The following is a 27,221-nucleotide window of genomic DNA, read 5'->3' as shown; positions in this document are numbered from 1 at the left end:
CACTCTCCCAGGGCCCACCTGCTGGGTTGGCTTCTCACAGGAAGTTATTTCCTACCAAGGAACTTTCGGCAGCGCGAGGAAATGGGACACTTACAGAAACACAGCTGGCTGGAGAGCTGAGAGTGTCTGCGGGAGGCTGAGGACCAACCTCCAGGCTCCTGTGCCCGAAGGACCCAGGCCCCCAGCTCGCCCCAGCCTGGCCTGCTCAGGCCCTCCTGCACTTCTCCACCCCTTGTTCCTCGGTCTTCCCGGCAAAGAACGAAGCCCTATAAACCACAAGGAGCTCAAGAGGTGGGGTCCTATCACACCTGAAGGGCCTCAAAGCCCCACCCAGGGTGCCTGTCAGTCACATTCAGACACTGGCTCCTGAGAAGTGGGCTGGGCCAGGGACCCAGGCCCCTGGAAAGAAGTGTGGATTGAAAACCAGTCAGCGCTCCATAAATCTGAATGAGCTAGAAGGTGGAAGATGAGTTACAGCTGTGCCAGCCTCCTCGTGAAGAGACGTTAAACATCTTTGGGCCTGGCCGTGCAGAGGGGACGGGGGGGTCCCCCACCTTGGAGACCGTCCTCGCGGGCAGAGCAGGCTGTCCCAGGCCGCTGAGCTGATGGCAGAACCCCGCGACCAGGTCAAGGTCATCCTCCTACTGAGCCATCCCCAGCTCATGCCGAGGAGGTCACGTGCTAGAGCAGAGCCCAGCAACCGCCTCTGGGGCACATGGCCTCCGTGTGTGCCCCAGCTGCAGTGGGCACAGGTGACAAGAGAGTCACAGGCCCACAACTAGGGACAGAGGTCTTCTGGGGTCTGCATGAGGCAGCACCTCTCCAGCTCCGAAGAGCCATTTGAGTCCAAGCGGAGCTGGGGGTGCTAAGCTGGCTTTAATATTGTTTTTAATGTTAATGAAGTCAGAGGCAGACAGCTTTGTATAGAAGGAGCGTGGTTGCATGGTCACTCACTGATGGAACACTAGCCGTCCACTGGGCTCCAGGTGTTGGGCCAGTCCCTGCCAGAGAGGCCCCCAGGAGCGTCCCTTGGTCTTTGCCCTCAGCAAGTATATTACAGAGTGGAGAGGACCAGCACTGTTACTGTCCGTGGGGTGCAAGCCTTGGGGACAGCGGCACAGCAGCCTCCCGGGAGGCCCCAGGCTGGGCGATCTGCAGGCACACCCATCCTCCCAGTTAATCCCAGCTTTCGGGCTGCTCCTTGTCACCCTCATTTGATAAATGAAAAACCTGCGGCCTGGGGAGGAGGCACCAGCTGTCCAGGGCCACAGAGCAGGCACCGCTGAGGCGTGCTGGGGGTCTCAGGGACCTGGGGAGGAGCTCCTGGGTCTGCTCCAGGGATTCAAGGAAGACGTGACCGTGTAGATGATGCTCTAACAAATCTAAAAGAATAAGGTGACCGAGAGGAGGAGAATAAGAGGGACAGACAGTCTTCTGCAATGAAACGGTGTGCAAAGTCAGGAAAGTGACAGCAGAGTAGCTGGTGCCTTCAGGAGTGGGGACAAAGGCTACAGGGATCAGACAACAGAGGCCCAGCATGCCACCCACCCAGGAGTCCTGAAAAAGCCCAGGCAGGCCACACCCTGGGATGCCACCCAGGAGGCCATGAGAAGCTTACATGTGCCACCCTGAGGGGGGGCATGGGAAGTCCAGGCATGCCACCCCGGGAGGCTAGTCCCTAATAAGGCCAAGCAAGGACATGACAGGGACAGATGAGCACAAGAGGAAGATCCCTGGGAAGGTGCACAAGGGAAGGATGGAAGAGGGAGGGGAAGCCAGAGACCCGGAGGCCACCCAGTGCACCAAGACAGAAGGCAAGGCAGCCCTGACCCACCAGCTTCCCACAAAGGCTCTTGCTGTCCACAAGTGAGGAGTCAGGGCAGCCAGCAAACGCCCCCCCGTGAAGTGCCACGACTCCACACCACAACCGCAAAAGGACAAGCGCCCGCTCAGCCCCAGAAGGCCACGGCCCCACTCTGCATCCGCGTGGAAGCGCTCTTTTCCATCCAGCCACTTTGTCCTGGCTAATTTTCTATCACTTTCACTTCCCCTTTCTCTGAGTTTATGGCAAAAATAACCTCACAGCTCAGACAAATTTTTTGGAAATTAAAAAAAAAAAAAAAAAAAACAGAATCCTACCACTGTAAACACTACCACTTCGTATCCCAAATCGTTTCAACCCTCTGCTGGATTTCACAAAGCCTGCCGCTGGCATGCAAGCTCAGTGGAGCAGGAAGGCTCTGTGCGCGGGTGGGTGGCCAGGCCTGGCAGGTGGCATGCGCTCCACAAGTGGGCCGTGGGCGCACATGGACAGGCAGCCAGCATGCAAATGCCCTTGCCGTCTCTGCAGTCACCAGACGTGGCAGAAGCCTCTCCCTCGGCCCCTGTCCCCTCACCATAGTCACCATCCTCAATGCTCTCCTCTGTGAGCATGCCACAGTTTCGTTTCCCAGTCTGGGAAGATCTAGGTCACTTCTTTCTTATGTTTTTTTTCCATTTTAATTTTCTATTATAAATGATGCCTCCTTTCTGAGCTGACGAGAAACCCAGAATACCTACAAGAAGAGTGGCATGGTTTTTATTACTTCCACAAGGAACGTTAAAGACAAGCCACAGACTTATAGAAAACAGATGCAAAATACATCACAGCCAATGGGTTACTATCCTTTACATCAGGCATCCCCAAACTATGGCCCGCGGGCCGCATGCGGCCCCCTGCCGCACTTCAGGAAGGGACACCTCTTTCACTGGTGGTCAGTGAGAGGAGCACAGTATGTGGCAGCCCTCCAACGGTCTGAGGGACAGTGAACTGGCCCCCTGTGCAAAAAGTTTGGGGACGCCTGCTTTACATAGAAGGAGCTTGCAAAAATCCATAAGATGTTAAAAGAGAAAAAAGGGCAAAGAATATGAATTCTCTGGAGAGACACAAGCAGGCAATAGACAGAAGCATTACCGTCTATGTGAACTCCGTCACCAAGTTCCCCATCCTGCCTCGATCATAAACACAGAAATGAAAATCAAAGCGAGACCCTTCCCTCCCTACACTAGAAAAAGGAAACGTGACTACGTCTATCTCATTTTGTTGAAAGTGTGGTGGAAGGGTCCTGTCGTGTTACAAGGGTGGGAGCATAATAACTTGGCATAACGAATTTAGAGGGCAACGTGGCAAAATAAATAATGTAAATGTGCTCTTGCCAGCATGCAAAGGTTCCACAAAGGTAAATAAATAACGATTTATTTACCCAGAAATCTTACTTCTGAAAATCAATTCTGAAGAATAGCAACACAACCAACAAACGATGTGGATGTGGGTGTTTGTTCACATTGTTTAAAACAACAAATCACACCAGGAGCTGGTCTGGAGTCGGAAGCACACAGGTATCAGGGTCCTGCCGGTCCGGGGTGAGAAGGGGCAGGTCTCCCTTTTTCTGAACAAGAAGGAACTTTGTCTTTTCTACCACATTGTTTGAAATATTTACAACTAGTAATAATTTTGCAATTACCAAGACCATAAAAAGAAACAGGCGGAGGGTGTGTAAATCAAATGCTACCACGACAGACACGGAAGTGAGGTCTCGGTGCAGGAGTCGTCTTCTTTCGCACGAAAGTTAAGGGCAGACCATCTGCCTGTCCATTTATTGATCCCATCTTGTCTGAAGAATGCCAGCTTCTTCAGGTCAAAGGGCACCCCCTTTCTCTGATTCTTGGTGCATCCCACCCAGTGGTCATCCTGGAGAGCTCGTCAGGGTCAGGTTCGTTACACATGCACAAGACAAGCTGATTTTTCTTGGTGTTCCATGGTGCACCTTTCAGAAAGTAAAGCGTCTTGCCTTTGACTGTCTTTTTAATCTCTCCCATAAGGTTTCCAGGGTCCAGAGGGCTTCAATCCCCTTTAATAAGCACTACTCAGTGCCCTGTCTACAGTAAGAAGGCGCTGGATACATTTTGCTTGTTTGATGAATTGATTTTTCCCCAACCCCCACCCCTACCACCCCAAACTTGGAAGAGGTGGTGGAGGAAGCGATTGGAGTCTTTTCAGAATAGTCGTGAGTAATGCTGGTTAGATCCAAGAGAGAACAGGCAGATGATGCCCAGGGCACTGGTTCAGTAGCTGCCACCAACCATGGCTCAATCCGCCAGGCCAGGCTGGCTATTGGGAGCACATGCTGGGAGCTGCTGGCAGTAGGGGGCCACACTGCATGAACACCGTCTTCTGCCTTTGGGCACCCCCTCTAGCCTTTTTCGGGGCACTCAGACTTTCCTTCCCAGTCTTCCAATCTCATGGGAGGATGCTCACTCCTCAAGGATAGCCCAGACTCTTCGCCTCACATGGCTTCGCTTGGCCCTTCTTGCTGGAGACGGTGAGCTGGCCTGGGACTCGGGAACCGGCGACCAGTTCCTCACTCCCTGGTCCTGACCCTTCCTCCAGGCTCAGCTCCTCCAAGCTTCAGTTTGGCTCTGATACTCTAATCTCAAACTCCCCTTTGGTGTGATCTTTTTGGGAATGAAAGAGTGAGCTCTGCACACAGGAATGAGCCTGCAGGCACCCTGGCAGGTACCAGAAAAAAGTGTAGCCTGGGCAGAGGTTGGGAGGCAGAGGCTGGACCCACTCGGCTCTTGGAAGCCCTGGGGCTTGGCACCTTCAGAATTTCCTCCACCTCCAGCCTCTTCCCTGTGACACGAGGACAGACTCTCACTCTGTCTGAAGTTTCCAGGCAGTTTTCTCATCCACACGTGAAACTTTTCTAGTGCGTATGTGAACTCAGTCACCAAGTTCCCCAAAGACCCAAGGCCTGAGCTGAGGAGGCATTCGACTCTACTCAGGGTCCCCAACCTGGTCCCGGCCTGCCTGGCAGAGGCAGAAGGCTTCCTTCATTTTTATCTTGATTCTGAGGACCCAACGTTCGCAGCATTCCCAGCGGCCAGGCCAGGAGCCGGGATGCAGGTTTAGGAGACCAGGAGCCCCGGGGACTGATATGGTGAGCACAGAGCAGCTGCCACTTCTGGAACCTTTCCCACTGAGGCTGTCCAGGACCAGAAAGCGTGGCTGTAGGCAGAGCCGGGGAAAGGAGGGCAGATAATAGGCACAAAGCCCACCTAGGAAACGGGCACAAATGAAGACCCCACATCCTCCAACTTGGATGCGGAGTCAGTCATGCCTCACCACCTGCACAGGTGAGGGTTATGTGTCCACCTGGCCAGTCCAGGACACCCAAAAGCTGGGAGGTGCTGTTTCTGGTTGGGGGAGAAGGGGTTCCATGAGGTGCCTCTGATGAGACTGGTGTTTGCCGTAGTGGACTGTGGCCAGCAGATGCCCCATGTGGGTGTGACCATGCAACCCCCTGAAGGCCTGAAGAGAACGAGAAGGCAGGTGAAGGAGGAACTTGCCTCTTTTTCTTCCCACCTGCCTGCCTGCCTGGGGCATTAGCCTTCTCCTGCCCTGGGACTGGGTCCCCACCATCAGCTCCTGAGTGTCAGTCCTCAGGCTCGCTCTGGAGCCACACCACCAGCTTCCCCGGGACTCCGGCTCGCAGTCAGGCAGCTAGTGGGACTTCTCAGGCTCCGTCATCCAGTGAGCCAACTCCTCACTATTGGTCTGCTTTTCTCAAGGACCCCTACTCACACCCACCCAAGCGCCATCACGCCTCGCAAAGCCTTGCAAAGCTGACTTCAGCTGCTGCTCACTGGCCGCCCTGCCCTGCCCCTCCTGCGCACTCTCCCCCAGCAGCAGCCAAGAGGATCCCGTGAAAACCACGGCAGACCCCTCGTGGCCCTCCCCTGCACCGCCTCCGGCACGGCATGCAGCAGGCGGAGATCAAGTCAGTCGTGTGACCCACCACGCAGGGTTACCCCGTCACCTCTCTGACCTCACAGCCCACTCCGGTCCCCCACAGCCCACGCCCTCCTGCCTGAGGCTGCTCCTGCACCGTAAGCTCCTTCCCCATGACATACACGGGCTCCTTGCTCCTAACTCCCAGCGGTCTCTCCTGCATGACCTTTTTTGCCTGATCACTCTCTAAAATTCCAGCTCTCCCGCACTGCACATTCTGTATCCCTGCCCCGCAGGATGTTTCCTTTCTAGAGATGGAGTCTCACTATGGATTTTTCCTCTTTGCCCTAATTTTTATCCAACACCCTACACATTCGATTTATTTATACCATCGTGTCTGTCTCCCCCAGAGAATGCCAGCTGCTTCAGGCCGGGATCTCTGCTGATTCTGTTCACCACTGAATCCCCAGTGCCCAGAACAGCACCAAACACACAGAAATGAGACTGCTGATGAATGGAAGGCCGCGCTACCCCACGGGGGCTCTGGGAGAGGCACGAGTTCCTCTCCAGGCAGCTGCTGCCGCCTCATCGATCCAGTATCTACACAGCAGTCCAGTCCAGCTCCTAAGAGTACAAAATAATTATAGGAGCGATTATTCTTCTAACACAGAATAAAGGCAGCGTGAGGGGCCAGCCCGCCCTGCTGCTGGACGCACTCAGAGCACGCCCCCCACCCTCCTGGGAAACTGGTCTGCAGAACCCACACCCCATGGGTGGGCACTCTTCCTTCTGGGGCTCTTGGAGGAAGTGGTTACAGAAGACGAGGTCGATGACAATAAGGGATGAAGAATAAGGACAAAGCCAACGAGCCATCTGCTGGTCAGAACTCCATGCCAGGCGGCACACGAGGCCCCAGCAGCACGGTCTCTGGATTAGCCCAAACAGCGTCGGAACATTTGACAACAAATTGAAGTATTAACAACACTGCTCACTTGAACGAGCTGGGGACACTGTCTTCTCAAAGCGAGTCATGCGGCCCACTGGAACCACCCAGCTGGGCCCACCCCGAAGGCCTCCAGGCTGTCCCCTTCTCACCCCCTGTCATTTGAAAGGTAAAACATATGGTGCCCAAGCTCTGACACCGACTCCACTGGAGCTGTGGGCAGGGGGTGCCAGGGTGCCAGGCTGCTGAGTTCCAACCCGTTGTTCTTTGAGAGTGTCCCCCGCCATGAGAGCAGGTGGGAGACATAAAGTGACACGGGATGGACTGTCCGAAGGCTGAAGACCACTGCTTACCTTACTGGATGATGTCACCCCCACAGACTGGCAGGGAAAGCTCACCTTCCCCAGGGCTCCAGCCGCCAGCAGGGCTCCGGATGGCCCCGGGGGTGTCTGTAAAGCCAGCCACAGTCCACCAGGTGGAGACCAGGCTAGCCCAGGGAGGGAGAGGAAATGACCACTGGCCCTGGCACTGGCCGCCGGCTGGTGGGGGAGGGGGGAGGGAGGAGCCTGTGTGCGCCAGACTCTCTCAACAAGCAGCACCCAGACGCTCAACAGATGGAAAGCAGTGGCTTGGAACTCACTTCCAAGAAACAATAGCACATGCTCCCGCTGGCTTTGACACTTGCTTCCAAAGGCGACCAGGGCCAGGACCACGGCCTCTGAGCCTCCTCCCCAGCCCCAACCCCATTCCCACTGGAGGAGACCAGGAGAACGCGGCGCTGCGCAGGCAGCCCCTTCTGTGCGCCGCGGAGCCAGAGGACGCCCGCCGCCCCCCTCCCCTCCCGCCTTTCCCACACTCCCTATGGCAATTCGCAAAAAGGGGGAGGGGACGAACATGCTGAATCCAGCAGAGAGCTCGTGGCTGGGTAATCCTCGGTCCGGCCCCATCCAGGACAGAAATAAAATCGCCATTTCAGCTCCGGGCGCAGCTGGAGGAGGCTGACGCCCCCTAGTTAGGGGAAGGCTGTGGGTGAACCAGAAGGAACTTTTCCCGTTTTCTATTCAAACGAAAGGAGGGTGGCGGTCGCAGCAGGGCGAGAGGAGCGAGGGGAGTCTTCCCGGCGGGGCTGGGGGGTCCACACTCAGCTCAGCCCGGCGCTGGCTCAGGAGGCACCGGCCGCGTGGGGAGGCGGCGGCTCCGGGCCGAAGGGGTCTCCCGGGGGTCTGCACGGCCGTCCAGGGCGCAGCAGGAGACAGGCGGCCGATCGGGGGCTGGAGTCACGGGAAGAGGAAAGAGGGGAAGGGAGGTGAAGGGAGTGAGAGGAGGGGAGCGAGGAGACGGGGAGGGAGCGGAGGAAGGGAGGGAGGGGGGAGGGGAGGGGAGGAGGAGGGGAGGGGAGGGGGAGGGGAGGGGAAGGGAGGGGAGGGGAGGGGAGGGGAAGGGAGGGGAGGGGAGGGGAGGGGAGGGGGAGGGGCGGGCGGCCGGGAGGAGGAGCGCGCGAGCTGGAGCCCGAGCCCGAGCCGGAGCCGGAGCGCGAGCCGAGCGGAGGAGGAGACCCTGCGGCGCGCGGCGGCGACTCCGGGTGGCCCGGGGCCGAGCGGCGGCGCGGCTCTGGTTGGCTGAGCGCCGCGGGCCGCCCCCCGCCCCCCGCCACCCCCTCCCCGGCTCCCCTCCCCCGCCTCCCGCGGCGCCTGGCGTCGGGAAAGTACAGTGAAAAGTCCAAGCGCAGCCGCCCGGCTCAGGATGGGATCCGGCTCCTCCAGCTACCGGCCCAAGGCCATCTACCTGGACATCGATGGACGCATCCAGAAGGTAGCCCCCTCCCCACCTCCGGGTGGCGGCGCCGGGGCCGGGCGCGGCGGGCGGGACTGTCGGTGCGTCTGCGGGTCCCGGCTGCGGCCTCCGTGCGCTCCGCCAGCGCCGGCTCCCCGAGTAAAGGGGCGACTCGCCGTTGGGGTCCCCGCGCGCCGGCTCCGCGTGGAAAGGGGGGACTCGCCGGGGGTGGGGGTGGGGGGACGGACTAGTTTTTCTATTTCACCGGCAGATCTTTTCTTTTAAAAATTTGATTAGGCTGAGTTTTTGCGTGCAAAGGCTGGCACCTGAAGCCTTTAATTTCCGGTGGCTCGGCCCACCGGGCAGCTCCCGGGTCGCGGTCCGCGGAGGGGGCGAGCCGCCGCTTCCTGTGGCGCGGGGGCAGGTGCGGGGGGCGCCGGCATAGAGGGGGCTGCTCCTCCGCAGGTGGGTAGCTCCGACTCCAGAAGGGGGACTCCGGGCCGCTGCACCTCCCGGCCCCGCGGACAGCCTGGGGGGCGGCGGGTCGGGCTCTGTCCTCCCGTGCGGAGATAGGAAGTCCCGCGAACGTCCGGGGTTCCTAACGGGCTTCAGTTAACGGGAGAGGGCTTCAGAACAGACCCCCTTTGTTCGTGGCCCCCCTCTGACTGGCAGAGAGGGACAATGAGCGCGCCGGCTTGGAAGGGGTTCTCATTGGCTCCCCCTAAAGTCCCTAGGGAAAAGCCATTGTTAGGAAATCCCTCAAACCTCAGCTGGACGGTTCAGGAAGCCGTGCAGCCACCTTTCTGCCCACGGAGTACCCCACTGAAGGAGGCCAGGGAGAGACACCCCAGCCAGGCACACAGCAGGTGCCGGCCAGGCCTGAGTCTCTCCTGTTCCCAGATGTGCACTTGGCCAGCTTAATCAGTAGATTCAAGCCCACAAGCCACCCTTACCCTGTGCCCAGCTCCATCCCGGGAAATGGGAAGAGCAGCCCTCCCCCACTGCTTTGAGAGATTCAGATAACCGGGAGAAGGAATGCTCTTCAAGGACAGGTGGTCACCCCTGATTCCATCAGTGCTGGGCAGTGGGGCAGCGGCAGGCGCACGACTACACCCAAGTCCCCGACTCCAGGACCAGGCATCTGCAATTGCACGGGACCGTCACAGCCTTCCTTCTCCCTGAAGGAAGGAGTGACCCTCCCTTGAATATGTCACAGCTCCAGCATGTACACACACACGTGCACGCACACACACGCTCCAGTGCTCACACACCCACTCTCACACACACTTAGGCACACACAAATGCATACACACACGTGCACATGAGCACACAGACATGCACACCACATATGCACATGCACACACACATTTTCTGCCCAACAGATGAGAATGTATTAAAGACCTGCCTTCAAAAAACTCGTTTTAAAGTGAGTTATCACTAGCTCAACAGCAGCTGGTCCTTCCTAAGAACTTCCCAAAGGTGTCCCACCAGCGACTCTCTCGAAAGGAAAGCGTTCGAAAAGTGGAGAGCTTCAGGAGGGGCCGAGAGCTTCAGGAGGGGCCGGAGGAGGACGTTGGGCGTGGCAGGCTGAGCTGTTACTGTGGGCAGGGTAGCTTTACGAAGTGGAAACGCTGAGGTTGGCGTGACCTCCAGGAATGCACCCTGCAGGTGGGCCCTGGGAAGACATGGCGTGTGGCACCTGTGCCTGGGGTTGACTGCCAGCTCTACCACTTCCTGTAACCACAAGCAAGCCCTTTGGCTCCCCGGGCTGGCATCCTCGGTCTGCAAAGAAGGGATAATAAAATCTGCTTTCTAGACTGGAATGAGAAGGGAACGAGCAAATGTAAACACTGCCTGGAACACGGTGGAACACAATGTGCATGATTCTCCCCTCAGTTCCTTCCACAAACGTCCTTTCCCGGTGCAAACAGGGTGGCGCCAGGCGGGTCTCCAAGGCCCCCATCTCCATGAGGTCTGTTGCTTGCTCCTGAGCTGCTCCCGCCCTCTGCCTCTTGCTGAACCCCCTCGGCAGCTCCTAGCTGGACTGTGAGCCCAGTTGAAGCCGAGTTATTTGCCCAAGCATGTGCTGGGGCATGATAACTTCTGCTCACCTCCCAGGCTGCACACCCAGCAGCGCTGTCGCTGGTGAGAGCACTTTCAGCGCCGCTGCCGTCAGCCGCCATTCCTTCTCTTAAAGTACCAGGCACTGGGTAAATCCTGCAATTTCCAGTGTGAACCTGCCTCCCTGCCATCCGCCCCATCTCCTCTCCATCAAATGTCTTGGAAACAAACCCGTATTGCTACCTAGGAGGGGCTCTGAGGGCCACTGGGTATGGGACATGAGGATGTGCTGCTTCTGTCACTGTTTCCTTCCGCATCATCCAGCCATGAGTCCTGGTGACAGGTACATTGGCTCCTTCGTCATCTCTGCTCTTTGTCCCTCTGGTTACCTAACCCCCTGGCCATCTCACTTTCCCCCTGAGGCTGCAGAGATGGGGAGGAAGGAAGGAAACATTCAAAACGGGATTCTGCCCAGTTCTCTGCCCTGGCAAAGCTCCTGGTTGATGCTCTGAAGTTGTCTGAGGGAGGCCCCGGGCGGCAAGTGCTGGCATCTCCCGGCTGGGCCTTACCTGTGCGGGTGACCCTGCAGACATCCAGGCGATTCAGAGGAACCGCTGCAGCCACTTGGCAGCCAGATCAATGCTTTTTTTTAGATGACGAAAACTCCAGACACACACAGGTGTCACGTCACCTGCCCAGAGTTACACGGTGGGAGACTTGGGGGATTCTGTCTTCCCTCCTCGCTCGGGGGTTTTCCTTCAGAGGTCGTGCAGAGGAAGCTGGGGTCTGAAGTGAGTTGGAGGCTGCCTCCTGAGACCCACACAACGGCCAGGACTCCAAGGTGGCTGAAAGCTTGTGCCCCAAGGTCTAAATGAGGTCCTGTTTTCAGGGCTCACTTATCTCGAGAACCTTGGGTCAGTTACTGCACTCTCTGCCCCTGTGTTGCTGTGCTAATAATTAAATGGGATAAGGCAGATTGCCTGGTCAGTGAGCCACCCGTGTTTATTGTGCATCTACTGTGTGCTGAGTGCTGGGGTCCAGAGCGAATGGGAATAGGAAGGAAACCACAAATGATAAACAGCAGCAGATGTTGCAGGCTGGGTGGGCCACGCCCGTGTGGAGCCTAATGAACAGGTTTTCTTTCCTGATGATCGGCTCTGTGGGGAAGGAGCCGTTTGTGCAGAACTGTGGCCATGAGAGTGGCCTAGTGAAAAGCTGCTGAAGGGCTGGGGACAGCCTCACCTGGCTAGCAGCGTCTGCACGTCAGCTTGCCGGGGTGCACAGATCAGGACTTGGCACGTCCCCAGCACCAGGTGAAGCCCTCCTCTTGCCCCTCACCCTGTGTCCAGACCCTCGGGTGGGCTGTTGAAGAAGGAGGGAGGTGGGAGCCCGGGTCCCCAAACCTAGAGTGCTTCAGAAAGACTGTCCTCTAGAAGCTGGAGCTCCTCATCTTTGCCCAGAGGGCTTGTTTCTTCCTTGCCTCGGCTTCCCCAACCTGCGGGTCCCCTGGCTGCAGGACCTGCTCCTTTCTTCTGCCTGTAGAGGAAGGGCATGCTCAGCTGAGCCACGCGTGGATGACAGGGACGACGCACTCAGCACTGGGGGGCATCCAGGCTTGGGTTTGCCAGTCTTCCGAGTGGGGCAAGAGGGAGGCCAGTGGACCCCTGGGCCAGGCTGTGGGCTCGGCTGTGGTGAGGAGCCACATCTGGGCGAGATGAACACCCCGGAGCCTCTGTGGGTGCCACTGCCCTGGCCTGGCGGACCCCTCAGGACACTGGCACTCTGCGCGGCCTCCCTGGCACCTCTGGGCGCTGGTGTTCTCCCGGTCGTGCTCGGCAGCGGGAGCCCAGGTATGAATGCCTCGGCAGCAGCTTGAGTTTGCGGGGCTGTTTCTCCCCTAAACCAGGGAGGCAAATGCACAGAGCGCCAAGGGAGGAGCAGCACTAGAAAGTGTTCAAGCGTCCACATAAGTTGGCTCCAGTTCTTAACAGTTTCCCACCCTCTGGGGCTCTGCCCCACCTGCGCCCGCCCCTTCACCTACTGGAGCCCAGGGCTGCATGCCCTGGGCAGCTGGTGGGGCCTGGTGGGGTCTGCCTGGGCCTTCTCACGATGCTTCCACCCAGGCTCGTCCTGGCACCCAAGGCCAGCAGCCTCCATGGGCCTCAGAGCTGTTCCTCTTTGGCTCAGGCGTCCCCGCTGTGCTTGGGGTCCAGGCCTCTGCACCCTGCTGAGGTGGTCTCTGGTCCTGGCACAAAGGAGTATCCCTCCCTGCTGCCCGTTGCTGCTGACCTGTCCTGTTCAGGCCCCGCCATTCCCCAGGGCCTTCATGCCCCTCTGCCTTCATTTCTTGCTTTGACACAAGCATGAGCTGGTGTCTCCCCTGGCTCATCAGGGGAGAGGAGGGTGCGCCTGCCCCAGCCTTGTCCGCACGCTGGGGTCTTAAGCCCCCTCTGGCTCCTGCATGCGTTTCCGCTCTCCAGCCCCTGGCGTGGTCGAATGCAAACCTCCTTTATTTTAGAAGGCATGGCCTGCTCAGCCGACACGCCGCAGCGCCCTCTCCTCTGGCTGCAGGAATCTCTGCCCCGCTTGCAGGGCTGCGAACCCCAGCTGCACTGACCCCTCGGGCTTTCTCAGTGCCAGCACCACTGTCGACACCCTCCTTTCCATGTGGATGCTGGCTCCCCACGGCCAGCCTGTCATCTGTCTGCCTGTTACGTCTTTATAACTTTTGATGTTTACACGGATATAAAATGGTACTGTAAGTTCACTGAACCGCGAAAAGCTGGAGGAAGGGGTCACCCACACCCTTTTGGGGTTTCCAGTATATGAATGGAGGGGGTGGCAGCGGTGGTGGGGGGCAGGGAGCAGTGAAAGTTGCTGTCCTGAACCCAGGCTGGGGACGACACCTGTCTCCACCTGAATTGAAGCCAGGCTGTGAAAAGCAGTAAGAACCCTTGGCTTTTGGTTCCTTCTTCAATCAGCCACAAGCCGGGAAGTGCCTGAGTACGAGAGCTACGGCACATGCCGGCCCAGACAGCGCACGGGAAACTGGCTGCTCCCAAGTTTTAGCCCAGGGACGCCGAGAGGTCAGAGAGCTGCCGGCCTCCCCACTCCTTTCCATTGGCGTGGTCTGAATTCCCCTTTCGCCTGACATTTCCAATGTCCAGAGGTCCAGGAGGGGACAGCTAGAGGCCAGAAGCCTGCCTGACGCCATCGGGAATGACCATGAGTGACCTGGAAACCTCTCAGACTGAATCAATGCCGCCAACCTGGGAATCTGGGAAGGCTGGTCCAGTGAGTAGTGGGGACATGGTGCAGGGACCAACAGCCTCGCCTCGCCGCTTTTGCCACTGGCCAGCCAGGAGGCCTGGGCAAAGTCGCTTTCTCCCTGATGCAGTGGGAGCTCACTGTGCAGGCCACGCTGAGCAATGGGGTGACTTGTCCAGGTCTGGGCATGTGGGGAGGCTGAGGAATGCCACCCTGGCCCTCAGGCCTGGCGCTGCACAGCCTCACGACGCTTCTCTCACCGTGGAGCCATCCGCCTGGAAGACTCTGGAAGCAGCAGAGGCAGCACCTTCCTGTCACTTGTCACTCCCCTGAGTCCATGTGACCTGGAACCACAGGCAACCATGAAGAGGGAGCCAGAGCCACAGGTCTCAGGAGCTCAGGTCCCACAGCCCGCACCTTCATCTTTCAGCCAGGCTTTCTGGAGCTCAGTGTGGGTGGAGGGGCTGTCTGGCCTCAGAAATGGGCAAAAGACAGCTCTCGTTGTCAGGGAGGTAAATCCAGCGCAGAGGAAGGGCACGCTGTCCCCGTCAGATGCCTCAGATGAACTGACATGCAAATGAGAGATGAAACGGGGACGCGCCGCCGTGCTGCTGATCTCAGTGCAGCAACCGGGACACCTCGGGGCACAGGCTGGGCAGGGAGGAGGCAGGAACGGGCCCCAGGGGGCCAGGACTTCCTGAGACTCTGGGTCCTGCAGCCCAGTCCTGGGCTTGCTTCCTGGGGGGTGATGGGCAACTCTGAACCCTCTCCCACCCAATCGCCTGCTCCACTGGTTGCATGTGAGCCAACAAGCCTCACTCCTGGGAAATTTCTGAAGGTCTTGGGCAAGAAGGGCCCAGAGAGCCCCCCAGGGACCAGACAGCACAAACTGCCAGCTGGGCCCGCCCCAGACAAAGCATGCCTGTGCTCCTTGGCTTTCTCCCCAGACAAACCCACTCTGAGCACAGGATCCCTCCAGCTTCCCAGGGCCTGCAGGGATGGCGAAGAGGAGGCAGTCTGCAAGTTAGTGCCTGGCTTGCAGTGGTTGAGACTGAGGCCGCCGTTGGGTGCCTGCATTTCCAGGGGTACAAATCTTTTTGAGAAGAAAGTGTTCTAAGAAAGTGCACAGGTGGGGAGGAAAAACCACGCTCTGGGTAGAGTGTCCCCTGCTCTGGTGACGGTGCACCGAAACTCAGAAATCACCACTAAGGAATTAGCCAGGAGCCAAACGCCACCTGTTCCCCAAACACTATTGAATTTAAAAAAAAAAAAAAAAAAAAAAGATTAAATGGTTAAAAAAAAAACTTAAGTACACATCCAGGAGTCCATCTGCAGGAGTCGGAGGGGCACATGCCTTTATTCCTGGTACCTCAGGCACAGACATGCTGTGGGCACCAGAGGTACCCGGTGCACTCAGCCGCCCAAGGGGGGCTCCCAACATTTTCAAGCTCAAAAAGAAGTATTTTCACTTGAGGATGCAACTTACTTGTCTCAGCCCCATCCCTAACTGCGGTCTCCCCCTCGCCCTGACCACATCTCCCCAAATCCCAAAGCTGGTCACACAACGGGAGAATTGGCCCTGAATAGGAACTCCCAGTACCCCTGAAAACTCGGTCTAGAAACAACTAAAAGAAGAGCCAGGACGTTTTATTCCATTTGCTTCAGATTCTCTGCCGATTTTTTTTCTATTTTAAATTGTGGTGAAATACATATAGCACGAAATTGACCACTTCAACCATTTCTAAGTGCATAGTTCAGGGGGGTTAAGTCCGTTCACCCGACTGTGCAGCCATCACCACCGTCCACCTCTGGAACTTTCCATTTTCCCACACTGAAACGCTGTCCCCAGTAAACACTTCCTCCCCGTCCCCTTTCCCCAGCCGCTGCCACCCACTGTTCATTCCACTTTCTGTCTCTGTGAAGCTGACGACTGCGGGGACCTCACAGAAGTGGAATCAGGATGGGCCTTCCGTGCCTGGCTTCGTTCTCTCACATCGCGTTCTCAGGTGCATCCACGCTGTAGCACGCGTCGGGATTTCCTGCCTTTTTAAGGCTAAACAATATTCCACTGTGTGGCTGGAGCACTTTTTATGAATCGATGAAACTGCCTGATGTTTTTAAAGCCTCAGTCATTGCCATTCTTAGTTCCTCAGTTTGCAAAGGGCCAGCCTGTTGCGATGGGTTTATTGTTGCGTCTTCGGAAAAACTTTGTGAGTTCACGGAGCCCTCCCCACGTCCCGAGTCATGGCTGTGCTGCTCTGTGAAGCCGTGTGCACATCTGGTGGTGTGCAGCCTGTGATGTGTCACCGCGGAAGGGGAGGGGCTGTCCAGGGAAGACAGACACGCCAGGTTCCGCTCCACGGAGCTCAGCTACCCGCCCTGCTATAGAGCTCAGACGAGCCAACTTGTCATTTGACTGTCCTCGACCCCATCTGCTGTGTGGCCTCCCCAGGGAAGTCACTCACCCTCTCTGTGCCTCAGCATCTCTGTCTTTGAAGTGGGAGGAAGTTTTCGGAAGATTAAGTGCGCTAATACGTGTCAAATGCTAGATCCCGCTGGCACTTGGTAAATGCTATATAAATGTTATCATTTTTATTGGTTTATTATTTATTCATGTCATAGATTTAAGGCAGTCTAATCGCAGTGCCTGGTTGAAAGAGACCTGGGCCCCGCACCCCTGTGCCTCCCACCATCGCCCCCCGCACAGGGCCAGGCCAGGTGTGCAGGAAGGGCCAGCTCGTCGGGAACTCTGCTCCCGGGGTAACTCCCAGCACACCCTCCTCCTGTTTCCTCACCAGAGGAAGGGCAGTGTCTTCAATTTCCCCTCCAGCTGTTTCAGATGGATGGAGCTCTGTGGTTCACACATATACATGCACATGCATATCACACACATGCGCACACCCACCACATGTGCACGCACCCACCACACACACACCATGCTTGTCACACACATCACACACATGCACACACCACACCCACACACATCACACACATGGGCACACACATGCAAACCACACACATGCACACACACGCACATCACACGTGTACACACACTACACGTGCATCACACACATGCACACAGGCACACATCACACACATGTACATCACGCATGCATACACCACACACATGCGCACATACCACACACACATCACACACCACACACACATCACACACCACACACCCACCACAGGTGCACACACCCACCACACACACCATGCACGTCACACACATCACACACATGCACACACATCACACCCACACACGGGCACACCCATATACACATCACACACGTGCAAACACACACATGCGCATCACACACATGCCACATGCACACACGCACATCACACACATGCACACCACACACATGCATATACCACACATGCACACACACCACACATATCACACACCACAGGCACATCGCACATCACACATCACACACATGCACACACACACCATACACAAGCACAGTATGAAGATGACAGAGGAGTCAGCAGAGCCCCTGGGGGTTCCAGGAGTTGAGCAGGGACAAGGCGGGCAGCCACACAGCCGGGAGGGAGGGCAGCAGGTGCCCTTCGCAGAGTCACAGTGGGTCCGCGTCCTGCACCTGCCCAAAGGGTGAAGCCCCTTATCTTGTTTCCTGATTTGATGAGGTTTGAAGTGGCTGAGCTTGGAGGGTGTGGGCTGAGCCCACAGTGGACAGGGCTGGCAGCGCCCCCCGTCTTCCCGCCCTCTCCTGTCACACAGCTCGACTCTCAGGGATGGGGTGCCACTGTGATGTGCTGTCACCTGCAGCAGCATGTCCTTGAGCCAGGCTGAGAGCGGCACTGTGTGACCAGCCTGCCCCATTGTCCCTGGGCCCTGTGCCATACTGCACATCAAGGCACCATAGAAGTGTGCCAGGCCCCGTCCTATTTCTTCCGGCTGATCTTCTGCCCAGCACCACCCCTCTTAGACCTTTCCCTGCAGCCCAGGCATCTAGCATTCAGGACTCTGAAGCCTCCCAGGTGCTGACGGCTGAGGTCATTAGCTGCATGCCAGGCCACCCAGGATGCTCCAGGTCCTTGCTGCGGTCTGGGGTTTCTGAGTCAGCCTCAGTCCCTGTGGTAAGTCCACCATGTGTACTCAGACGATGGATCAGGGAGCCCCCAGAGGATGGCCCCAGGGCAGAGTCAGGTCCAGATGCCAGAGGTACTTCTCGAAGCGTCTCCGGCTCGCAACCACCCCTCCATCCAGAGTGCCAGGCTTGGCTTCTGGAAGAGAAAGCTTGGGGTTTAGTGACTCCAGCCAACTGCTGTGAGCCCGAGGCATCAAACTAAAAATAGCGAATCCAAGAAGGAGTCTTTGTGTTCAGCTCAGTGGGCAATGGTGCCTCAATTCGCAGCATGACACAGGCCTGATGACATGGGGCATGCTGGTCACAAAGTGCCGGTCTCAGGCACAAGGACATGCCACCTGCAGATGAGGGGACATCACAGTGGCACCCGCCCCTGATGGTGCCGCTGCATTGAGGAGGAGCCCAGATCCAGGGAGGCACTTGCAGCAGATGAGGCAGGAGGCCAGTGAGGGGTTCTGCCTGCCTTTTGGGCTGGCCTCCACATGGACACAGAGCAGGAAGGGCGTAAAGGTGACCATGGCCGTCAAAGCCGGCCTGGAGCCAACCTGGACCAGCACGAGACCCAGTGCCAGCACTGAGACATTTCTTTTCTGGCAGGAAAACCACCTTCATTTTCTAATGAAATTCCAAGGCAATCAAAAGGAAAGAGGAGGGAAAGGAAGAGAGGGAGGGGATTCCATTCCCAGCCCCCCATCACCAACTGCACTCACCATCTGTGTGATGTGTCCTTTTTGGGTACACAGATCTGCACAGCCTTGCAAGAGCCTCAGGTTCCTCTCGACTCCCACCTGCCTACACTGTCACCACATCCTCATTGACCTCCATGCATCCCCTACTGATCACTGCTGTGAGTTGAATTGTGTCTTCCGAAAAGATAGGTTCCCGTCCTAACCTCTGGTACCTGCCAACATCCCGTTAGTTGGAAATAGGGTCTTTGCAGACATAACCAAATCAAGATGAGGTCATGCTGCATTGGGTGGGCCTCAAGCCCATATGCCTGCTGTCCTTCTTAGGAGAGGGAAATGCAGACACACATTTGTCCGTGGAAATGAGAAGGGAAGACGTAGAGACAGAATCAGGCCGTGTGAAGACAGACTCAGACACCAGAGTGATGCGTGTACAAGCCAGGCACTGCGGGGTGGCCCTTAGAAGCTGGGAGAGGCAAGGCTACTCCCTGGAGTCCTGGGAAGGAGCTGGCCCTGCCCACACCCAGGGCTCAGGCTGCAGCCCTCCAGAGCCATGAGAGATAAACCTCTGTGGTTTCATGTCACCCAGTTTGTGGTCTTTGTTACGGCAGTCCCAAGATACTTGGAGAGTCACCTTGCCTACCCCCATTCTGGCCCTCTGAGGGACTGCTTGGCTCTTAGAAGACCCTTCAACCTGCACTCTGTTCCTCCTCCACCACCTAACGACCCCTGGCTACACCCTGCCCGAGTGAGCTCATCAAAGCCCACAGGGACGCCCCGATCATGTCACCTGGGCTCCTATGGGCCAGCAGTGTCGGGACCTGGACATCTGGCTCCAGCCTCGTGGGGACCTGACCTGCTCTGCCCTGACAGCTCCCAGCCTTCCCTGCGCCCCCTGGCCCTTGCTGAATGCCCCCTCTCCTAGGAAGCCAGATGTGTCGCATGCAGGTGCCTTTCTACACTGTAATAATACCTCACCAGACACCCTGGGATCAGCCCGGCATCAAGTCACTCACTTCCAGCCCCGCCCCCGCCCAGAGACTGGCCCGAAGTGGAACCCAGTAACAGCTGTCCAATAATGAACAATGGATGCAAGCAGCTCCCCCGGGAGAGGGCACTGCGCGGCTGGGCCAGGGGCGAAGCTTGTCCCGCGTGTCTCCACCACCTGTCCCTCAAGCGCCTGATGCTGCCCTGGCACCGCTGCCCAGTGAGGCCCCGCGAGGTTTCCGAGAAACGGCGGGTTGGGGAGGCAGTGTGGACCTTGAGAAAGGAGTCCTGAGCACAGGAAACGCTGCCTTCCTGGGGTCCCGAAGAACAGGCTCCCCTTCCCCAACAGTCTCTGGGGTCTGACATCTAAAGAGTTTTTATCCGACGGGAAAGCAGCCCTGGGTGGGGGCGTGGCCGTCAGCACAGAGGGTGTGGCCACAGCCGGGGGGCGTGGTCCTCAGTGCAGTGGGCGTGGTCGGTGCAAAGGGCGTGGCTGCAGCAGGAAGGGCGTGGCCATCAGCTCCAGAAGGCCTTTCTTGCTGTCCTTGGACTTGGGTTCTTGTCCACGACGACCTCAGCTGGAGCTGCCAGTGGCAGGCTGGCATCAAAGCACTTCTGATGTCTCCCCACAGCCTAAGTGTGAGGCTGCCGGGAAGGAGTGAGGGTGGCTGGCTGGCTTCTGATGAGCCCGTCTGACTCAGCCGCTGGGACCCAGCAGGAGCGCAGAGCAGGAACCGAAGGCGCCGAGACCCCTCCCGAGCCCTCCCGCAGCTCGGTGGTCTCCGCTTTGTAAGGGCTGCACTCCCCCGCGTGCATCGGCGTCACAGAGGACCACGGGCCCGGCGGCCTCCACAGCAGAGGCTGAGACCCTCGTGGTCTGAAGGTCGAATTCCCAGGTCAGGCTGCAGCGGGGCCGGTTTCTGCGGCCTCTCCTGGGCTGGCGCCTCCTCCCCGGTCCTCGCAGGGCCGGGCCTCTCCGCGTCTGTGTCCTCAGCTCTTCATTTTACAAGGGCCTCCCATTTCAAAGGCCCTATCTCCAAATAAGGCCGTATTGTGAAGTGCTGGGGGTCTGGACTAAAACATGCATGTTGAGGAGACACAGTTTCTTCCATAGCACCCCCTTTGAGAAGCAGAAGTGACCGTCACCCTTCCCCATCTTCTGGCCTTTGAAACCCTAATGTGGTAGAGCAGAGGACATCGCGTCACCAAGGAGAGCATCGCAGCCCAAAAGGTTGAAAGGCAGCCCAAGGGCCGGCTCTTGGCGACGGCTGACTCGCCTTCCCGGGCTCCAGGCTGTCCTCAGTCCCCCACCTCCCCAGCATGTCAAGGCACCTGGTCCCATCTGCCCTCTCGCTTCCTGTACACTGATTTTGCTTCTTTGTTCCCCAGCCAGGGGTGAAGAGCCACACTGGGGAAACAGCAAACAACCCCAACACGCTTTGCAGCCTGGCCAATCATATGACCAGTCAGGAGGGTGGATGGAGAGGTCCCCAAAATCACAGTGAGGAAGTCAGATGAGGAGTCCCTGAAACTTCCAGCAGCCCAAAGCCTGTCCATTCAGACACCAAATCCATAGAAAACGGAGAGATGCAATACTGATTTTCCGAAGGGAGAAGTCCCCGCATAAGTACAGACCAGGGGAGAGGGTGCCGACGTGGCCACAGTGCTTCAACTACTCCACGTTATGGTCAGGGCACAAGTTTTTTAAAGGAGGATTTAACATTCTATTTGACAGGTGACTTGAAAAAGAGTTTTGAATAGAAACAGGCCCCTCCCTCCCCACGGCCCACCCACCCTGTATGTTTATTTTGTTCTCTGAAAACCAAGGAAGAGAGAGGTGAGGATGGAGGGAAGCTGAGCCAGGAAGAATGAAAAACTTGACCTGCCGCTCACATTGGTCTCACAGTACTTGCAGGTTTTGGGATTTTATGCAAGTTCAGATCACAACAGGTGTCTGGCAAGGGCCAGGCATTACCTTTATTCCAAAAGCCTCGCGGGGCCTTCTCGAAAGGGCTGGCAAGCCCCACTTCCCCAGAACCCTGTGGCACCAAGTTCCCTCCTCCCCACCCCCTTCTGTTTGGTCCAGGACTTGTGCCCTGTTCCAGGCCTGGCTGGGAACACCGTGGCCCTTCTCAAGGGAACCACCGCAAGACATGCGTTTCTGCTTGATGAACAGCCCTTTCCCCCTGCAGTGCTGGCGGACTCCCCTCCCCTAGCGCATTCCCACTTGGAAATGATGATGGTGGAATGGGGTGTAGCAAGTCATCCAAGCTCTCTGGGTGGAAGTTGGGGGAGGGGCGCACAGAAAGGATTCCACTCCCGTCTGCCTCCCCTCTTCCCTGCCTCCCCCGCTGGGTTGTCCCTTCCCCATGGCTTCCTCCAAATCTTTTCACCCCTGCCCAGCCACGCCATTCTCACATACTGCCTTACGGGGCTGCATGCTGAGAGAAAGTCCTCTCCCCCAGTGATCCTCCAGAGGGGCTGCGCCCAGGGCCCCCAGCACCTCCTACCCCGCCCTCCCCATTCCTGCCATCCCCAAGTCCAGGGAGCCTGGATTCCAGGGAATGGTTGCATTGGCTCCCACGCAGACTCATGATACAGTAGAGACAGACAGAGGCCCCGGGAGAAGTGAGCATGAAATATTGAGACAAGCGTGAGGCCCCGCAGAGTGGGTGGCCAAAAGGTCCTGTTCAGGCAGCAAGAGTTGCCTCTTGCTTGAACCGAGTCTCCAGGACTCAAGCGGATTGCCACCGGCAAGAGGCCATCGAAACTCCCCGGTGAGAGTCCTGTGAGCGGAGCTCCATCTCAGCACATTTCTTATTCTTCTGGTTCATCGCTTTTTGCATTTTCAGTCCCCTGTGATCCATTATTTATAACAGCAGAGATTGGCCTCAGACACCAGCAGTGAGAAAAACAAAAGAGAAGCCACCCAGAAAGATGACGAGAGTGATGAACAGAGCAGCCGTGATAAATGGGCTCTGTGCGGAGGCCTGGCGTGGGGAAACGGGCCCTGAAATCCCGACGCGCCGCGAGGCACTGAGTGGGAACTGGAGGGTGTTCAGAAGTAGGTGTAGCCGTGTCCCGCTGGTGAACCTTCTCCATCAGGAGAGGAGCTCCCCACCGATGATCAGAGCCACTCCGTCCACCCTCCCACCTCCCTCGACGGTCACAGCAACCCCCTCTGCAGCCCCTGGCCAACTGAGGAGCCCTTGGTGTCACCCCTCATCAATGCCTCCTTCACCCCCTAAAGCTTCCCCCAGTCACATACACAGGCCCCCGGCATCCAGGACGCCCATTGCTCGCAAAAAGGATTCCAACCCTCTTAAAACAGAGGCTGTAGCAAATGGCCATAAATGCCACCGCTTAAAACAACAGAAACGGCTTCTCTCACAGTTCTGGAGGATGAAGTCCAAAATCTGAGTCGTTGGGCTGAAATCCAGGTGTGGGCAGGGCTGAGCTCCCTCCTGAGGCTCCCGGGAGATTCCCTTCCTTGCCTCCTCCCGCTGCAGGGCTGCCGGCAGCATCACACCACCTTTATTTTTGTTCATTGTTGACATCCCTGCCTCCCCTGCCTTCGGGGCCTTAGATATCTCTCTGCCTCCCACTGAGTCTCACTACACATTGAATGGGATTCACTCCGTCAAGTTAGGCAAATGTGCCCATCAAATCCTTCCACTTCACAGACATTTATTGAAGGTTCCTGTATGCCTGGCGCAGAGAAGGGACATGTTTACGAAGTGAATCTTAGGAGGCCATGACACGCTTCAGAGCATTGGGTCAAAATGACAACCCACACCCCACTTAGCGGCTCATCCGGGGCCCTGGAATCAGCAGTCAGATTGGAACCAGCAATGGCGCAGCTGGTTGTATGTTCTCAGGCCTCAGTTTCCACATGAGTGGAGAGGATCTGCCCAGCAGCCATAAGTACTCGCCATGGCCCAGACAGCTAAGTGTCTTGCAGAGGCTCCCGGTCTCGTCTCCGTGCTGCTGCTCAACACAGACTGAAGAGGCTCAGGAACTTGCCCACAGCCATGGAAAATGAGAGGCAGAGCTGGTGCTGAGCACGGGAGCCTGCACACAGCCCAGTGCGACCATGCCTGCCAGACAGAGGTCGGCCCTGGCACCAGGTGGGCACGCCAGCATCACCCTCAACGTATGCATTATTTAACATAATGCAGGTACTTCAACAGACGCATGGCAGTAAAAGAACCGTGTATCGTACATTCACACACACACATACACACATTCACACACACTCACAGTACACTCATACATACACATACGTACACATACACATTCATACACACACATACAGACATTCACACACATACACTCAGTACACTCATACATATACACATTCACACACATACACTCACAGTACACTCTACATTCACATACACACATACATTCACACACACAGAGTACACTCATACATATACATACACATACACATTCACACACACACACACATACAGACATTCACACACATACACTCAGTACACTCATACATACATTCACACACACAGAGTACACTCATACATACACAGACATACACATACTCATACACATTCACACACATACACTCATAATACACTCATACATATACACATTCACACACACAGTACACTCACGTACACACATTCACACACACACACATTCACACACACAGTATACTCATACATGCACATACACATTCACACATTCACACACATACACTCAGTACACATACATATACACATTCACACACACACTCACAGTACACTCATACACACAGTACACTCATACGTACATACATACACACACACATACTCATACACATTCACACCACACACATACATTTATGCATGCACTCACAGTCACACTCATACACACTCATACACATTCACACCACACACATGTACATTTACACATGCACTCAGTCACATTCACACTCACACATTCACACACACACAGTACACTCATACATACACATACTCATACACATTCACACCACACACGTACATTTACACATGCACTCAGTCACACTCATTCACACACACACTCATACACATTCATACCACATACTCATGCACATTCACACACATGCTCACACACATTTACTCACACAGTCACACACATACACATTCACACATACACTCATACTCCCACACATTCACACCACATACACACACACATACTCATACGCACGCACTCGTACAATCACACCACATACACATGCACATTCACACACATGCTCACACACACGGTTACACATTCACACTCATACACGTACATTCACTCACACATTCACACGCATACACACGGATGCATTTGTTTTCAAGTCAGGATCCTGGCATGGCCCACAGGCTGCGTTTGCCTGGTGTCCCCTGAGGTCTGTTCGTAGGTACACTTCCCATCCCTTTTCTTGCCCCTTATTTCTTGAACACATGTTATCTTTGATCCTTAAACCACGACCTAGAGATCCAGATGTGTGACAGGCTGAGACGGTGTGAGGCTCTCACTCATTTTCTCTCCATGTACTAATAGCACTGTGGTTATCTTCACCACCAAGGCAACGTTGCGCTCTAGAGAACGGCACGGAGACGCGTGCAGATGGGCTGACTTCAGGGTAACTCCGGTGCTGGGGAGGTTGGGGCCCAGTTCAAGCAGGAGGGAGGCGTGGGGACAGGTGCTGAAGCTGTGGGTGTGCGGCTGAGGCTTCACGGCGCTCCCCTCCAGCTCTTATGTACATCTGAGCATTTCCATAACAGAGAGGTGTTTGCTGCTGTTGCTGTTTTAAATAATGTCTTAAATGCCTCCAGCACATGGGAATCCGTGGTCATTTCTGTCATCATCATATATTCTTTTTCAAATACAGTAACCTGAAAAATATCTCCTAAATTGGAGAAGGAAGTGAGGCTGAATACAGATTTTACTTTAGCGAATAGAAAAGCAGTGATTGCCTGGCAGTTAACTGTAAGCGATTCTGAGTGTGACATTATTGTTAAGTATTCTAAAAGCAAGAGACCAAACGAAATGCACAAGGTGTCCAAATGTATAAGTGTAATTTGTAATTAGAGGTAAATTGCAGATGAATTGCAGAAATACACAGATAGATGGATGGATAGACAGTGATTGATTGATTGGTTGATTGATAGATGATTCATAGATCACCCACAATGTTTCTTCAGTGAACGCGCATTTATTTCTTGGGCAATAAGAAAAAACAATAGAATGTGGAACTTGGGGCTTGGCTTCTTTTAGTTTTTTTTTTTTTTTAATATTAAACGCTCGTAATTATCAAGCACTGAAAAAGGCAATAGAAAATTCACTTTTTAACTCCCTCAAGGATAGAAGTTTGCGTATCTGCCAGTGGTTTGGGTTTGGCTGGTCCTGCGGGCCGGTTTGGTCTGTTCTCTCCCGCTCCAGAGAGGTCCCCGAGCCCGGCTGGGATGTGTTGGTTTGCTCGAGGGCAGATGAAGCCTAGCAAAATCTTTTGGAAGCCGATAAAGAAGCTTAATCGCTAATAAAAGCTATAAAAATGATTCGCAGTCTAGGATAGAGAAAATAAGAGGAATTGGAATTGGTTTATTTTCCTTTGGGGGAGCCTGAATCAATGTTTATTCTGAGTATTCACTCCGAAATATCAGTAACTTAAGAACAAGACAAACAGAAACCGCACGTCCCGTTGCGGCCACAAGCCCACCCCACCTTCGTTCAGGGCCAGGCCAGGCTCTTCTGTCTTGTCTGTCTGTCCTCATCTCTGGGAATGAGGATGACACAGCACTCAGGAGGTCCTTTTGAGGTCCCAGAGTCACTGGGCTTGTGGGGCACTTGGCCGTGGTTCCGGCCTGAGCGTGCTCTCAGTTCCCGTCGGTGGTGGTTATGGCATGGAATCATTACCCACGTAACATAAAACCACGGAACACAGGATTTGCCCACACAGGCACAAGCCTGAGCACCAGCACCCCTGAACACATGCCTAAGGGCAGGTCCAGCTCAGTGCTGGGGTGTGGAGGGACCCACCCGGGGCCTGCCTGCAAAGACGTCCCCTTGCCAAGATGCCCTGCCGTGTTTAGAAAAAGAGAAAACAGTCACGAAGCACAGGTCGAATGGATCGTTGAACCCGTCGAGTGTGGTTTTCTGTTCATCCATCACGGTTGATCTTATTAACACACGTGTATTTGTATTGATGTGGCCTCCGGCTTCCACCGCACTTTGGATACTGTTGGATGTGGCCGCTGATCAATGCAGGGCTCAGTAGGTCGGTTAGAGCAGTTAGAGCCTGCTGTATGGTGGCCTCCCCAGGTTAAGGCAGGTTTTTGTCCCATACTCTGTCGAAACACCCAGAAACGCTGACATGTTGAGGTGAAGGCCACCTGGCTCGGTGCCACGTGCTTGCGAAACGGCTTTGGAAGGGAAAGGAGGAGGAGGAGGAGGAGGAGGATCCATGAGTTTCGAGCGTCCCCTCCTGTGATCACGGCTGCCGCTCAGCCGAGTACGTAATGTGTAGCGGGCCCGCTAGCTGCATGACAGATCTCCTAGCATTCCCGTGGGCGAGGTAGGATTTGTCTCGCTTTGCAGCAAAGAATCAGAGCCTCAAAAAGGTAAGAAATCTTCCCCGGGTCAAGCTGGTGGGA

At 56.0% G+C, this 27,221-nt stretch overlaps 1 protein-coding gene across 2 annotated transcripts in view; it reads left to right on the top strand.

The window, feature by feature from the left end:
- The first annotated feature begins 8,252 nt into the window (after positions 1-8,252).
- PDE9A (phosphodiesterase 9A) overlaps positions 8,253-27,221 on the top strand; it is a 114,348-nt gene continuing 95,379 nt past the window's right edge. Inside the window, exon 1 of one of the 2 annotated variants that reach the window (XM_039480409.2) lies at positions 8,253-8,525. In XM_039480409.2, coding sequence (XP_039336343.1) covers positions 8,457-8,525 — 69 coding nt within the window. In that variant the 5' untranslated portion in view covers positions 8,253-8,456. Of the gene's footprint in view, positions 8,526-20,502; positions 27,189-27,221 lie in introns of those variants that run through there. The other variant, XM_039480410.2, reaches the window with a different exon arrangement.

Source organism: Saimiri boliviensis, chromosome 18, assembly GCF_048565385.1.
Source record: "Saimiri boliviensis isolate mSaiBol1 chromosome 18, mSaiBol1.pri, whole genome shotgun sequence".
Classification (NCBI taxonomy): Eukaryota; Metazoa; Chordata; class Mammalia; order Primates; family Cebidae; genus Saimiri; species Saimiri boliviensis.
Note: the sequence above shows the minus strand (reverse complement) of the source record. Positions and strands in the feature narration are given on the sequence as shown.